Genomic DNA, 16,508 nt, shown 5'->3' with positions numbered 1-16,508 from the left:
ATGTCAGAGGCCTGGAGTGTGGTTTGGGGAACTGTCACACTCACCTCTCGCAGAGCTTCCCTTTAGGGGAGAGGAGTAAAGTGACTGGCCGAGGAAACAAGTGCTATTTCCCTGGAATCTTGCAGTTCTTACTAATTAAGACAAAAGCAGTGTTGGCGCATACGTGGCTCAGAGTCCAGGCTTGAGTGAGGCTTCTTATCTGCCCTCTGAACATAAGACGGCCCACTTCGGACGCAGACTGCGAGCGGGAGAGCAGAGAGTGCTGTCATTTCCTGGGGGAGCGGGGGCGGGGCGGGGCAGTGAGTGTTCTCAGGAGGAGGAGGGGCCGGGAGGGAGCCATGAATGTTTGCTCTCCTGGGAGAGAAGCAGAAATTGGGAAGGACGGTATTTATGTTGAATGCCAGGGTCCAGGTTGTGACTGTGGGAGTAAATGACCGAAATAAAATAGGAGGTGGAAGTCATTGGGGACAAGGCAGCCAAGCAAAGAGCTAGGAGTGTTTGGTGGTCACCCATGTGGATTTCGAAGACCCCCAGCACGATGGAAGCCTCGGAGTGAAGAAGACAGTGAGGCAGGGGCCAAAACTGAACGTGAATGTGAGGCGCGACCTGAAGGTCGGTGCGTGACTTGACCAGCCTCGGGAGTGCCCCATCCCCGCAGCCTGCACCTGGTGGGAGAGCCGACGAGTCCCTTCCACCTGCTTGGGCTGTGAAGGAAGCCGGGCCCCAGCGTCCAGCTGGATTTTACTCAGGGTGCGGACTGTGTCCACCGAGGAGCCTGAATGTTTGGGCCGTCTCAGAGGGCACAGTGGAAGGGTCTGGAGCGAGAGGAGGGGCAGTGGGTCCAGGGAGTGGTCACAGCACTCCGGGGCTGAGACTGATGGAGGTGTGGGTCGTGATGGTGAGGAAGAGTCAGGCGAGTCCCCAGGTCTCCATGCTGCCCAGACTTCCATGGGCATGTGCATCCCTGGGGATCTTCCGAAAGCGCGTGTGCCGGCTCTGTAGGTCTGGGGTTCTGGTGGGCTGCAAGAGATGCTGGTCCCCGCAGCACACGTCAGGTAGCAGGCCTCAGCTGTATCTGGAGGGGGCTCAGGAGGGGTTTCTGCAGCTGTGATTTTGCAGGAGGCTGGTCTGGCAGTGTGAGCCCAGTGGTCCGCACTGGAGGAGATGGTGAGGATGCCAGACAGCAGCCTCTGGGGTGTGGTGGGCAACAGAATGTTAGGATGTCTTAGGGCCAAGTCGGCATGTGCTATTACCTGGTCCTCACTGGCTTCAGTGTGTGCTTGTCCTCAGCCAGGCATTGCTTCCTACGTGGCTTCACATTTCAATCAAGGTCCTTACCTTGCCTGAGGTCACATGACTGATCAGTGGTAGACTCGAAGTCCCACCTCTGTGCTTCTCCAATACAGAGTGATGAAATATAAGAAAACCTTCAGTATGTTTTTATACAAAGTGCCTGATAAGGAATCACTTCATTTAATTTATCGTAAGTAGTTTGGGGCTTTCATGATAAATCTAATTGATGCTTAATGTAGAACATTTGGGAAATACAGAAAAGTAATAAAAAGGTGACAATTACCCAAATAGCGATTGACTTTTTTTTATTTTTCCTTTTAGCTGCTTTTGTTTGCCTGTAATACTAGTTATATAGTTTATAACCTGGTTTTACTCTCAAATTATAAGCATTTTGTTTTTTATCCTTCAGAGTAGTTTGAGTGGCTGAAGAATATGTCCCATTTGGCTATATACTCCTTTGACTGCTTTTTTTTTTCCCCAAAAAATAAAGCTTTGACCATTTTTATGCCTCAAACTTTCCCTAGATTTATGAGTAAATACCGAGGAGAAGTTTTTTTTTTTTTTTTTTTTTTTTAAATTGATTTACTGATTCAAAGAGTGTGGCCCTCTCTAAGAACTCCTGATAAATATGATACTGTGTTCCTTACGGAAAAGTTACGTAAGTAGCAGTGCACACTCCCAGTGTTTGAACTTGCCTGCTTACCACAGCTTGGCAAGCTTTGAGTATCATGTTTTAAAATACTTGCTAATTCTATAGGTGAATGATTATCTCATTGTCCTAATTTTTATTTCCTTTATTAGTGAAATTCAGTATCTTTCTATAAGTTCATCCATTTGTGTATTTTGTAAGATCATCTATTCTTTACCAATTTATCTTAGTGGATCTTAGTTGTTTTTCTTAGATTTTTAAACGAAACCCGTGTTAACAACTTTAGTATATAGTATTTTTTAGTTAGCTATGATTTTTCTTTAATGAAGATTGAAATATTATGTTAGGTCTATCAGTCTTTGTTTCTGTATTCTTGTATCTCTTTACAGTTAAAGTCATTCCCAGATTCGCCATTAAATATTAACTGTATCTTGGTAGTCACGTGGAAAACAATTAGGCTGCAAAGCTGTCGTTCCTTACATCATAGTTAACTCCAGATGGCTCAAAGATTTAATGCAGGAAAGAAAATATGAAATTTGTAATCTGTGTATGAGAAATTTTTCTAAGCATCACAGTACCTAGAAACCATTAAAAATAAATTTTAATACTCAAAAATCAAAATTCTGTGTGATGTAAAAAAGAAAATACACTATAAACAAAATGAAAACAAATCTCAAGTTCCGAAAAAAATACCGTAATAACTTTTTACTTATTAAAAAAAATTCCTAAAAGTTAGTAAGGTAATAAAAACTAGTAGTTTAAAGCAGAACAGGGAGGAAAAGAAGCAGGTATGAACAAATAGCACAGAGAAACTGGAAGTTTAGGTGCCATTTGAACATAAGATGCTCCTAAGCAGAAATGTAAATTAAAGCCTTGAGTTTTTATTTAACCTGTTGAATATGCAAAGATCAACAAGTTTGGCAGTACTCTTGGTGATGAGAGACCTTAATTGATAATACTTGTACCCCTCACTATTTGATGATAATGTAAATTTACAAGCAGATAACCTTTAAATAATAGTTCCACTTCTATTAATTTATCCTAGATTTATATATGTAGATTTATTCCCACTTACACATGCAAAGATGAATGTTCAGGAATGTTTACTGTCCTTTTTGTTTGTTTGTTTGTTTGTTTGTTTTAAGTAGAAAAGACGAAACAACTAGATGTTAATGAGGATTTGGTTGAGTCCTGGTACATTCATTCACTGGGATACTATGTAGTCTTACCAAAAAAAGAGAGAGAGAAAAGAAAGATACATTAAGTAGTGCTGGGCAAGAGCAAGGCGGGAAAGTTAGTGGAATGTCACCATTTTAAAGAAAGGATGTGGACATGTTTGTGTGCATGGAATATCTCTGGAAAAAAAAAATAGTAAAGAGGCTTGTCTCTAGGGAGGAAGAGGAGGTGCCCTGGGGAATGAGAGAGAGATTAACTGGTCACTTTGTAACTTCCGAGTTTGGGCCCTGTATGTTTTTTACTTATTTAGAAAAATCGAAAGCTGTTCCTCTTTAGAAACACATTCACTTTTCTTGTGTGTGATAGTTTTGTTATTATTTCTTTTAATTTTTTGGATTTATTTTTTTAAGCCCTTGAGGTCAAGATCTAACTTTATTAATCAACAATGAGTTGATTCTTTCCTAAATTATTGATTTCCTGTGTAATTCTTTGTCCTGCATTCTTAGGTCCGTAACATGTTTCTGGGTTTCTTATTCCATCAGTCTGTCATTCTTTTTCCAGGGTCACTTTTTAATTATTACAGCTTTATAATTTATTAATAGCTGATCTGTTTTTTCCAACTCCTGGTACTGTTACTAAAATAGTCTTCCATATTCTCAGATATTCTGTAGCTTAGACAGTTATTTTAAAATGTATTGCATATGGCTCTAGTAAATATGTTCAACTGTGGTTCAAGTCTTAGAGATAAAGTATCTAAGTCTTTTATATGACTCATTTTTCAAGAGTCACTATCAACTCTTGTCCTCTTTTCCCCTGTCCTGAATGGTGAAGTCCTAAAGCCATTCAGTGGGACAATAGAGCAAGGTAGGCAGCAGCGTCAGGTTTGGAGGATGTGGCCGAATGGATGAGAGAAAAGAACCCTCAGTGGGATGAGGAGGTCATTCACTCCCCAGAGGCGGTGGGTGGCCTGGCACAGTGTTTCAGCGGACATGCACGTGAGGGTGGCCCAGCAGGGACTTGGAGCCCAGGCCAGGTCAGCGGGGCATCTGCAGGGATTGGAGGGAATGGTGAGAACCAGGTTTCTTTTATTTGGAGAAGGGAGATAAATATGGAAAAAGAGAAAACCAGAATGAACCCTGAAGTGTCCGATTGGAGTAGAAGATGTTGGTGTAAACTCACGATTTTCAGTGTACGTAAGGAGATGCAGAAACAGACACGGTCGTGTGTGCACATGTGTTGCCTGGCTCTGTCCCTCATGGGGATCTGGAAGCAGCCGCTCCTTGGGAGCCGTGGGCATGCCTGGTGTCCAAAGCTTGGCTTGTAGCACCGTTCCCAGAGGACAAGCGGGTCACAGGGCTAGAGCCAGAAAAGTACAGAATGGGCCTGTTGTGCCAGAAAGCAAGGAGAAGTGCTCGGAATGGTGTGGCTTGGGCAGAAGGACACAGAAGCCAGCTCGAAGGGGCTTCTGGTAGTCAAATCTGGGCAAATTAGACATCAAAAGAAGTAGTAGTGACATTGAATAAAATAGGAAGCATGAGTCCCATGTCGAAATAAATAATAAACAAGTTGATAATTTAAGAAGTAGGATATTTACAGTATCAAAGCCCCTTCCCACAAAAGAATGCTTTTTATTTACAAAGGAAAGAAGAATAACTTTAGAGTGGAGAAGCCTGACAGATGCCACTTTGATCCAGTAAAGTGAACTTGATGAGTGAGGAGTCGGTTGAAATTGGCCACTGCACAGCAGGCTGCAGTGAAAGAACACAGCCTCAGTCCCGTGGTACGCTTGCCACGAAATCTAATCTTGAGGAAATGACAGACAAACCCAAATTGTGACCATGCGACAAAATACCTGGGCTGTCCTCTTAAAGCCGTGAGAGTGAGGGAGGGACAAAGAGCTGGATGCAGTGCAGGATCCGAACTGGGTCTTTGTGGTAAAAAGGACACTTTAGGGTCAGTTGGCAAACTTAATTGGGGTCTGAGGATTTCCCCAAGGAGCCACTTTCAGAAATTTGGCTTTTTTGGCCAAGACTGCAAATAAGAGGTACATGTCTGACTCCTTGTTACAGTTTTTAGGGGTCTCCTCAGCAGTGATCACGGTGTGTGTATGTTAAGTAACCTTTTCACTATAAAGGTGTTTATGCGAACTATTTGTGAAGAACGTAAAGGAAGATATAATGTGGAAAGTCCCTAATTTTTCTTTCTCCAAGTCTACTCACTAGATATAACCTTCATTAACAATCATATGTAACTTTTCAGAAATTTTCTGTGCAGGTAGACACCCTTGAATTTATATATTATATTTGTGTGTATTTCCTTTATTGTGCAAGTTGAATCATCCTATACGCTTTTCTGCCGCTTAGTCTTTTCATTTACTATGTTAGACTTGGTAACATGTCAGTACGTGAAAAAGACTGCTGCCTCGTTTATTATTTGCTGCATAATATTCTGTTTTTAGTTGTTCTGTAATTAATCAACATATTTCGTGGCTATTACGGTTATTTCTAAATATTTTAAAACCACAAACATTACAATGAATGTCTATGTGTATGTTTTATAACATTTGGGTATATTTATTTGTAAGAGAAATTTCTAGAATTGTAGTTGGTCAGAAGTTTTGCATTTTTAAATCTGTACTATTTCCAAATTACTTCTAAGGGGGGTAGCCACACTTTATACACTAGGAATCCTCATATTTGTATCTCCTCGCCGCAGCAGATGTAAAATACTCTCAATTTCTCGTCTTTGCCAGTTTGAAAAAGGAAGATTATCTCATTTTAATCTCTTTGGCCATTTGCGCTTTCCTGTGAATGGCTTTTTCAGTTCTTTCCACTTTTTTATTTAGTGATTTATAAGAGTTATTTGTTATATTAGAGAAAGGATCTTTGCTTGTCATTTCTTGACCATGCAGAGTTTAAAATTTTATGGACATATTGTAGTTGGATTTATCAATCTTTTATTTTACAGTCTCACGGTTTTATGTCCTCTTATGATTTCAAAGTTTTGTGTCTTGCTCGGAAAGGCTTTTTTTCCCCTCGAATATTATATTTTTAATACTTCTCTTTTAAAAAAAATCTTTGATTCGTTTGTGTGGCCAGCCTGTGGTCTCAACACCATTAATAAGGGGTTAGGACACTTCATTCTCAGTGTGTGAATTTTAGATTAGTATCGTTTCTATTTGTTGCGTAAGAAACGTAGCAGTTGTAAAGTGGAGGTGGGGAACGCGAGTGAGATAGAGGAGGTGAGTTTGTAAGTAACGTAGAGGTGGGTTGGCGCAGGACATAATGCATTCAGTTCAAACACTGTACATTAGGAAAATGAAAACATAGCACTGAAATGTACATTTGGGGTTGGATGATTTGTCATGTCAAAATGTAGCCCAGTTTTTTAAATTTAATTTATCAAGTAGTTTATGGCCACTTTGACCTTTTAATGTAGGTGTGATTGCCACATTGTGGTCATGCGTTAATGAACCTTGACTTCAGTGTGTGTGCTGATAAAAGCCCGTGCCTGTGTCTCAGGTGCGGTTCCCATAGGGGATTTGCAGTTGATATATGGAGCCGTAGGTGGGTTCTGGGCTGTCTTTTGGGACTCAAGCCTTAAATTGAAAGTGTACCTGCTTGTACTTCTGACCAACTGTAGTTTGTAAATATAACTGGATAATAAATTCCACCACTGCTTTTGGATTTTAATCCCTAGTTTTACATGATGTGTCCAGACCTGGAAGTTTAGATTATTACCTCCTTACTCATATCTCAATTTTTTCCCATCTCTTCATTTCTCCTATTGGTCTTCCTATTGAATAGCTACCTCCACATTTGAATACCGAGAAGCAATTTTGCCTTATATATACAAGACACCTTTGGCCCACAAGGGTCATTTCTTGGTATGATATTTAATAATTAATCAGTGATAAGTCAGAAACCTTGGGGAGAAATTAAAAACTGAAATTTTTAAATGAGCATTATTTTTTTTTCTTTTTTAGGCGAGGCAACCCTTGGTTAACCTCACAGATTGCAAGGACCATGTCAGCTTACAATCCCTTATTTTTTATTTTTCATGCTTACAGCACCTGGTCTTCCTAGGTGGTCTCCCATCCACGTACTAACCAGGTCCGACTCTGCTTAGCTTCCGAGATCAAACGAGATCAGGCTTGTTCAGGGTAGCATGGTCATAGACTTAAATGAGCATTTAAGGTGTTCAGAAGCAACGTAAAGGGATTTGTATGTTGAGTAGAAGGATGACAGTTTAATTTACCTATACTGTTCGAGTGTGATAACCTTGAAGAATTGGTAGTATTTCCTGTGAGGAAATTGAAGCAGAAAGACTAGATTACTTGTTTAGGGTGATTCAGCTTTCAAGTGGTTGAGCTGGTATTCAGATCCATGAGTAACCTTTCCATTAGACTATGCTGTAACTATGCCCCTATTTTGCAGGGTCCTTTCTGTACAGAAAACCTCCAGTTGGAATCTTTTAATTACATTAATAAAATAGGAGGAAGGCTGGTTTTCAAAGATAATAGCTTGGAATCCTAGTGTGATGCACATTGGTGGATCACCAGTCAGTCATGCCCCAAGATGCAGTAATACTTGTAACTAACCTGACCACAGTGTTCCATAGTTTCCAGGACTCTTATCCCAAACTGTCCAACCTCCTGTGCTCAGTGTGGGATTGTTTTTTCGTGGTAGAGCCAAATGATGAAAACACCTATGAAGGAAGAGTAAAGAAATTATAGTATAGTTTCTAAGTAGAAAGGTGGCTAATTGGACCACTTGGGCAAAAGGCTGCAGTAAAACCTTACCACTAGATTATGTAAAATTTAAGCCTGTTTAGATTCTTGCAAATAAGTTTTAACTTTTCATTCAGTTCCTCCTATGGGAAATATATTAGAAAATAGTATTTTTTCCCTTAGGAAAACTTTTTCATACCTGAATTAAACTGCCACTTAAGTTTGCTTTACAGTCTAAACTGAGACTTGTGGATTTACGGTACATGACGTTAACAAACCTCTTCTCTTTTCATATGCAGGCAGCTTTTCTCCACTTCATCACAAGCTTTTCTCCAGAGTCAGAAAGTGCACAGCTTTTTTCAGTCCATATCATCAGACCCTCTGCACAGCCTCAGTAAGCACCCTCCCGCTCCTCTGTAAAAACCTGACGTTTTCCCTGCTCGGATTTCTCGCTTTGCCATGCTTTCTTGTGTCAGGTGGTCATTTTATTTAAAGTAAAGAAATAGCAGCATTTAATTAAGGAACATGTGTAGTTTTAAGTGAATTTTACACGGCAGTTTTAAAGAAAATAATGTCACAGAACAGACTGATTCCTAGGCAGGAGCCACGTCTCTCAGATCTTCAGGTTCCTTGGTGGACCCGGCTTACCGGTCATAGAGATGCCACAGTGCTGGCTGCATGATGTTTAACATGCTCTTACAACCTCTGTTCCCGTAATGAATTCCCCAGCCTCCCAGGCTGGGAACCTTGGCCTTATATAATATTTTCATTTTTCCCCTGCATGCAGCCATTTAAAAACCAAGTCGCTCCAAACAGGGGGCCTCCTCCTTTTTGCCCTTTCTGTACTAATCCCCTTGTCAGGCCGTTCTTGCGTGCGCAGAGTGCGCAAAGCCTTGCTCTTCTGTCCGGTTCTGGTTTCTCACTGTTCTCTAACCTATCCCAGGACTGTCTGGGATCAGTTTGTTAATCCCCTCTTCAGAACCAGCATTTATCACACTGCCTGTGTTTAGTTTTATGCACATCCATCTCAGCTGCCTTTCTATAACAGATATTTTGCCAGTAACTGTTGTGTGCTTTAGGAGAATTTCTGCTGACTAAGCAAAGCCACTATGCAAGCGGCTAAGTTTTTTTAATCTTCTGCTTTCAAAAAAGTCATTTCCTGTATTTAAAAGGAAAAGAAAATGCATATTTTTCAATTTGAGTTTGGAGAAAAAGAGGCAAAATAATAATGTGATTGAATATTATAACATATAGGTTAACTTTTTAAAGTTTTCTAACCATTTGTCTGTATATATATATGTGCCTTAAATATTTTAAATACAACTAATGACTGTTCAGGACTAATTAAGACAAGATGGACACCTCCATGGTTAAATTTATGTCTGAATAGTGGCAATAGCTTTCTTTTAAAGAAAATCCTGATCATTCTAGAATTGCATAGATTTAACAATCAGTGCTTTCTGCTTAAAATAAGTGTAGGTACTTTTTATTGAATACCTATGAATACCATCTGTTTAGTTCTAAAAAGACGTTGGAACACAAAATTAAACTTTTAATTCAGATTTTAATAGGCCGCCCAGGAAAACTCACCCAGGTGAGTAGTACCTGTATAAATAACAGAAAACTCATCTCGAGAGCTTGGCAGTATTTAAATTACATGAGCTATGAATGCTACAGCGGCCGGTAGATTTTAAGATATCAAATTGTTGTGAATTAAAGTAATGCATTAAAGTGCGTATTTTGAGATTAAGGAAAATCTGGTCAGGATGTCCAGTCTGTTCCACCAAAGAACACGTTGTTCAGTTGCACATACTCTTTTGAAAAATGACAATTCTACCTACCTCTCCCTCCACAGAGAGCAATAGTCCATATCCTGACAACTGAGAAAACAAATGTTCACTCCTAAATGACTTAAAACATTGGACGCTGGCATCCCACTGGTCTGTATTTTGATGGAGTGGTAACCCAGTGCTATTACTGTGTGTCCTCCACAGATTGCTTGTCACTGGTCTGTAATAGAAGAACAGACACAGAGAGTAGACTGAATCTTTTGTAGCAATTTAACATTGCCACATCATCATTATTATATTTTATAAAAGTAACAGTTCACAACATATCAAATTTTAAAAAACCTTACAATACTACAGATGTTTGAGAAGCGCTAATCTAGCCCATCTCCTCATGGTGGGGGCTGGCAGATGTGAAGCAGTTTGCTCCAGTCCTGTGGTTTTTCTGGGGAGAGCTGGCTTTGTGAATCAGAGTCCCTGTTCTCAGCTCAGTGTTTTGTGCTGCGTCATCCTGCTTTTTCTAAAGGTCCTACCTAGTAGAAATGTTCTCTTTGCCACTGAGTCTCCACCCTAATCTTCCTTGGGAGAAAAACAATTATTATATTGTTAATAGCATTGAATACTTCCTACAGATAACTTACAGTCCTCGCTGAAGACTTCCAAGATACTAGAACACTTAAAAGAAGACAGCTCAGAAGCTTCAAGCCAAGAAGAAGGTAAATGTTGATTCCTTGGAATAAGTCATTCTGCCTGATATTGCCACAGGGATAGACAAACAGACCATTAGAACAGATTAAGGAGCCCAGAAACAGACGTAAGGGCGTGGAATTTGACAGGTGGCATCACAAGTAAGCGGGAGAAAGAATAGACTGTTCAGTAAGTGGTGTTGGCTGACCTTCTAATGGAAAAATAGAGAATTAGATCCCTATTTACATCATGCACAAAAATTTCAAGTGAATGACATTATATGTAACATTATAAACTTAATGTAATATGTAAAATGTAAAACTTAAACTTTTAAGTGTTAATAATCTGGGACAGGAAGGCTTTCTTGACAAGACAGAGTATGACCACAATGGAGCTCTTTCTAATCTAAATTAGAACTTAACATGTGACAAGAAACCAGACAAGACATTTGCAGGATATTTACAGATAAAGACTACATCCGGATTATAGAAAGATTCTTCTAAAAATCAATGGGAAAATCATGCCAATTGGTAATATTTACATAAGATAGGCAATTCATAGAAGAAGAAACTCGAGTGGTCATTAAATAGTGTTCAGCCTCCTCAGCAGTCTGGAAAATGCAAAAATAAAAACAATGAGATATCATTTCACACTCATCAAATTGGCAAAACATTTTCAATCTGACATTATCAAGGCTGTGAAGTAACGAGAACTCTCATCTATTGCTGATGGGAATATAAATTGGCACAACTATTTTGGACAGAAATTTGACACTAGTGAGGTTGGAGGTGGTTAACTTTATCCTACTGCCTAGCATAAAATTGCTGTCCGTGTGCTCAGGGGACAGGACCTCGGGGCACCGTTCTGTGTAATAGCAAATACATAGCCGTTAGTTACCCAAATGCTTTAAATGTTACTATGTGGCAGTTAAAATACGTACAGCATATTCAAATATACCACACCACTGGATATGTAAGTAAGGACATTCACAGGTAGTTAAAATAGAATCCTGGACTGGAGTACCTCGAGTAATTAACCTCTGTAGAGGGAAGGAGAGGAGTTGAATGGAGTGGAGGAAGGCCTCGTTTCTTCGTAAGAAGAGAGATACAGAGGTATCTGGGAGGTGGGTGCATGAGGGTTTGTTATATTATAGATATATTTTTTTAATATTTGGCACACTTCCTTTTTTAAATAGTTAAAAAGCCTGAAATTGAGTGTTGTAGTTTTGGTCATAGTAAACTTTCTTAGTTTTGGACAAAATTGACTTGTTATTAGAACACATTTAAGAAGTTATTTAAGGAAATTTAGTCATTTGTGAAATTGAAAAATTACTTCTTTAAGGAATTGTCTGTGAAAAATGCTCTACACAATCTATTGACACTGTTACGGTCACATAAATTAGTTGCATCATCCTTTTGGATTTTTGCAGAAGCATTTGGTATAATAAATTGTTTTTTCCTATGCTCTAGATGTGTTACAGCACACCATAATCCACAAGAAACATACCGGGAAAAGTCCCATTGTGAAGTAGGTATCTAATTCCTAAAACAGAATAAATCAGTGTCATATTTACTTTAATTACTGATATATATTTGGCTATAATTCTACCACCTTACTATTTGCTTATTATTTGTCCTGTATTTTCTGTTTTCTTTTCTCTCCTTTCTTTTGGGTGGTTTTCTATTCTATTTTTCTCTTCTTATTAGCCTTGATTGTTAAACCTTATTTTTTGATTCTTCTAGTGGTTACCGTAGAGGTTATATTGTACATCTTTGACTTATTGAGGTGTGATATTGATTGTGCTGGTACCACTTCCCATGCGATGACCTTTGACCACTGTAACTTTGTTTATCTCCTCTCAACTTACAAACTGTACCTGGCATGTATTTTAATTCCCTCCGTATTTTAGACCTCATGAAACTTTTTTCATTAATTTACAACTGATCATTTCACTGTTCTCTATTCCTTCCTGTGTGTCTGGGCATTCATCTATGATTGATTTACATTTAACTGAAGAACACTTGAGTGTTTCCTGTAGTCATCTGCCAGTGATGAGTTCACTCGTTTTTATCTGAAAAAAATGTTTATTTTGCCTGCATTTTTTTTTGTCGCCTCCCGTAGATTCCTTTCTGTCACCACATATTTGACCCCTTTTACCCCATCTACCTCCCTCCTCCCTTGCCTGCATTTTTGAAAGACATTTTTGCTGATTTAGGTTTCTAGATTGGCAGTTACTTTGTTAGCGCTTTGAAACTATACAGGCGTACCTCGTTTTATTATACTTTATTGTGCTTCGCAGATATTGTGTTTTTTTACAAATTTGAAGGTAAGACCCTCAACCAGCAAAAAAGATTATGGCTTGCTAAAGGCTCAGATGGTAGTTAGCATTTTTTAACAATAAAGGATTTTTTAATTAAGGTATGTACATTGGTTTTTTTTAGACATAATGTTATTGCACATTTAATAGACTTACAGTATAGTGTACGCATAACTTTTATGTGCACCAAGAAACCAGAAAATTTGTGTCATTCACTTTATTGCAATATTCACTTTATTGCTGCAGTCTGGAACCAAACCTGCAACCTCTCTGAGGTCTGCCTGCAGTGTCGCAGTCTTCCAGGCTAATGTCTGCGGCCCCTTGCATCATACCCTTTCAGCCCAGCTGACTTCCGCTGCAGATCACATACAGTTGCTGACGAGATTCCTGACGCCCTTGCGTCATTGTTGTGCCGCAGCAAGCCCACGAGACTTTCCACCTTCTGCCCAGGGCCCCTGCTGATTCTCTGGGGCCTGCTTGGCCCTCAGACAAGCACAGTCCAGAAGTACAAGCTAATTTCCCAGGGAGTCCTCAGCTGATGGGGGATCGCCAGCTTCCTGTCCTTTGCTTAGATAATTCTGGGAGGTCCCAGCCAGTTTGAACCCCTGTCACTTACAGTGGCACCCTCAGTAATGGACCCTCACATTGTTCTGTTCTCCGCTCCTATTTCATTCTCCCCACTCCTTGCTCCTGCTTCTTGGGATCACCTGCCAAATCAGCTGTCATCCCAGATTCTGCTTTCGGTGGGGTGGGGCGGTGTTGGGGGGAGGGGATCAAGACCTCTGGCATCCATTGTTTCAGTTTATAGTTCCTCATCGGAAGTTAATGTGCTTTTTCAAACTCTTCTTTTTTCTCATTGTCTAGTTTTCAGCAGTTTTCTTACAATGTGTTTATAGCTTTCTTTGAATGAATTCTGCTTCTCGAGTCTGAAGCTTGATATCTTTTGGTTTTTAGACAAGTCTAAAAAGATCTCTTCAGACCTTGCTCTGCCCTATTCTCTTTTTCCCTCTTCTAAGACTTACAGTACTTACATGTTAGACTTTTTAATAGTCCCACACGTCTCTAAACTGTTTTGTGTGTTTTCATATTTTTTTTCCCTCTCAGTGCTTGTCTCTTCTGACAAAATTTCCTCTTCTCTGAATTTTTTCATCTGTTTCTGTCCATTGAGTTCTCAATTTCAGGTTATTTTACAGTTCTAGAATTTAAATTTGGTTCTTTTTTATATTTTCCAGTATTTTTAAAAAATTCTTAATCTTGTAGTCGTTGACCATGTTAAACACTATTATTTAAAAATCAATGTATGATAAAAACTTCATTCTCTAGATTCTCTTTGAATCTGTTTTTATTGTCTAGATTGGCAGTTACTTGTTAGCAATCTATTTTTGAAGTTACCTACCCAATCTGTTTTTATTGTCTGTTTCTTTTTCAGTCACATTGTCCTCTTCCTTCACATGCCTTTAGATAGTACTTAGTCAGCAATTCGCTCAAGATTGCAGTCATACTCCAGCTGTAAGTGGTGCAGGGTGACCATTGCATAGAGTCCAAAAGCAGAATGTGCATTTGTTATTAATCTCTTTAGAGACAGTTATTAATTATTTAAAAGATGAGATAGTTGTATACTGCTTTATTCTCACAGTACACTTTTTTTTTTCTGTAGAGCTGTCACTAGGCATTCTATAAAATAATATATCAAAGAAAGGATTACTGTAGCTTTTTTGTTACATGATGCAGTAGGTTAGATCACGAGGACAGATATTCATGCTTGCGTAAATTTTTCTTTTGGTAGCACTGTTGGTACGAGCTGTTCTCCAGTAGACGGGCTCACTGTGCAGTATTCTGAGCAGAATGGAATTCTGGACTGGAGGAAGCCAAGCTGCACCACCATTCAGCACCCGGAGCACTGTGTGGCTGAGGTTGACCAGGTATTTGGGGTTCTGTTTTGTCTTAATGCCATATTGTTAAAGCATTGCTACTTGATTAGAATCAAGTTCTGTACACATTATTATGTCAGACAGTATATCTGGTAAGAAGAACTGAAAGAATGCTTACGTGTTAGACTTTAAACTTAATTGGCTTAATATGATCTAAGCTCTTCTGAGAGCTGAAAAAGTATATTTAGATTACTTTTATTACTAAAAAAAATTAGTACATTTTAATATGATGCCTAAAATGTTTATTCTAACTAGGGATACATTAAGTTGTTATACCATATTTTTTTGCTTTTGAAAGAATTATTCACATTTCAGTCACTATATTGCTACTGGTGATGTGAATTTTGAAACTGACCTTCCCTCATGAATAGTTGGGCCAGTTCACTACACTTCAGTGTAATTAGGACATGCTTGCTTTAGCGTAATCAGAAAGCAGAGTGCCCTCAAGTGTGTTTAGCTGATTTGGCAGCACCGATACAGGGAACGCTTACTGGTACAGTTATGGGGAGAACCACCTTCTCACTAGAAAATAGATTTGTTAACCAGAGTTGTATTTCTGGCCAACACTCAGAGCCAAATGCTAACCTTTACTAGAATGTGTTTTTATGAGCTAAAGCATTGAAGCATATTTTGAGAAATTGTATGTCATCTTGGCTATACTTATTTAATGGCTTATTTTCAAAGTCCATTATTTATACATTTTCTTCCTCCACTTTAGTGCCTACACCTTTTCTTCTTAGAGTTGACAAAATTGTGTGTTGCAGTTTTATCCACCTGAACTTTAAGAGAATATTAGTAAAACTATATTAAACACCAGTTGCTTAATTGTGTTTTATTTTGTGGTCAAAAGAAAGAATAGAGGTCTATTTTAAAAGCAAAATACAAAATAGATATTCTTTTGATAATTAATATTTTAAGTATTTGTCAGAAACTTTATAAAAATTTTAGCGATTTGGGTAGGTAACTTCAAAAATAGATTGAAAATCAAAATTTATTATACAACTGAGAATATATTATTTTAATGTTTGATATCAGAGTAAGAGGACATCTACATGAGTATGGTTTAGCTTTAGTCTCTTTGATTTCTTTTTTTCTTTTCACTAGCATTCAACTGAAAAACGAAACTTATCTTCAGTAAATAAGAAGAAAGGAAAGCCACAAATAGAAAAGTAGGTTCAATTTCATGTCTCCAGTAGTAGAAATCTGTAAGAAAAGGCAACATACAGCATTTGATTATGGGCATATTTAGTTTCTGTGGTATAAGTAGTATTTTTCCATTAGGTTTCTTTATATTTTTACTTCTGGGCTTTAATTTTTTAGTTCAAAATAATCAACATATGCAGGTGATAAAAGTACGGCTTTTGTCAAATATTTTATTCAGTTTGGTGGGGTAAAACTCCCAGAACTGTACACTAAATCTTATATTTAGATTACACCTTATTAAAAATTTTTTAATTATAAATTTCTGATGGGAAATTTAGTAGTACCACTGTACTTAATATGTTCTTTAGAGAGCCTTATAAAAAACGTTGGTAACTTGTATACTTTTGGTTTAGGGAGAAAATTAAGAAGACTGACAACAGATTGAATAGTAGAATGAACGGCGTTAGACTCTCCACTCCCCAGCACGCCCATGGTGGCTCCGTGAAAGGTGAGAGCGTTTGTCTGTCTGTCCAGTGCCCACCACCTGAGTGCGTTTAGCATGGTACGTATTACAGCAGGCACTGAGCTGTTGTGTCACATCCTGATACTACACTTTTATCCTGCGTTGATGTGAATAGCGATTTCTGAATTTCAACACTTCTGAAGGAGTAATGGAGTTCATGTAGGAAATGTGATTCAGCCGTGGATGTGAGCGTTCCCTTCACCGCAGTTACACCAACCCACCGTTCCCTCCCTCGGGTGCCAGCAGTGTCCTCACTTGCTTCTGTCCCCGCCT

General features: G+C 38.8%; 1 protein-coding gene and 1 pseudogene across 2 annotated transcripts in view; one reads left to right on the top strand and one right to left on the bottom strand.

The window, feature by feature from the left end:
• Nucleotides 1–16,508, top strand: part of ZCCHC2 (zinc finger CCHC-type containing 2) — a 55,961-nt gene that overhangs the window by 27,037 nt on the left and 12,416 nt on the right. For both annotated transcript variants that reach the window (XM_011361064.1, XM_023531135.1), the window contains exons 6-11: nucleotides 8,147–8,241; nucleotides 10,267–10,350; nucleotides 11,791–11,848; nucleotides 14,425–14,560; nucleotides 15,674–15,738; nucleotides 16,126–16,220. In XM_011361064.1, the coding sequence (XP_011359366.1) occupies nucleotides 8,147–8,241; nucleotides 10,267–10,350; nucleotides 11,791–11,848; nucleotides 14,425–14,560; nucleotides 15,674–15,738; nucleotides 16,126–16,220 (533 nt within the window). The remainder of the gene's footprint in view (nucleotides 1–8,146; nucleotides 8,242–10,266; nucleotides 10,351–11,790; nucleotides 11,849–14,424; nucleotides 14,561–15,673; nucleotides 15,739–16,125; nucleotides 16,221–16,508) is intronic.
• On the bottom strand, nucleotides 7,179–7,297 carry LOC111740382 (annotated as a pseudogene).

The sequence above is a fragment of the Pteropus vampyrus genome, unplaced genomic scaffold (assembly GCF_000151845.1).
Source record: "Pteropus vampyrus isolate Shadow unplaced genomic scaffold, Pvam_2.0 Scaffold62, whole genome shotgun sequence".
NCBI lineage: Eukaryota > Metazoa > Chordata > Mammalia > Chiroptera > Pteropodidae > Pteropus > Pteropus vampyrus.
The sequence above is the reverse complement of the archived record's forward strand: the minus strand, read 5'-3'. Positions and strand labels throughout refer to the sequence as shown.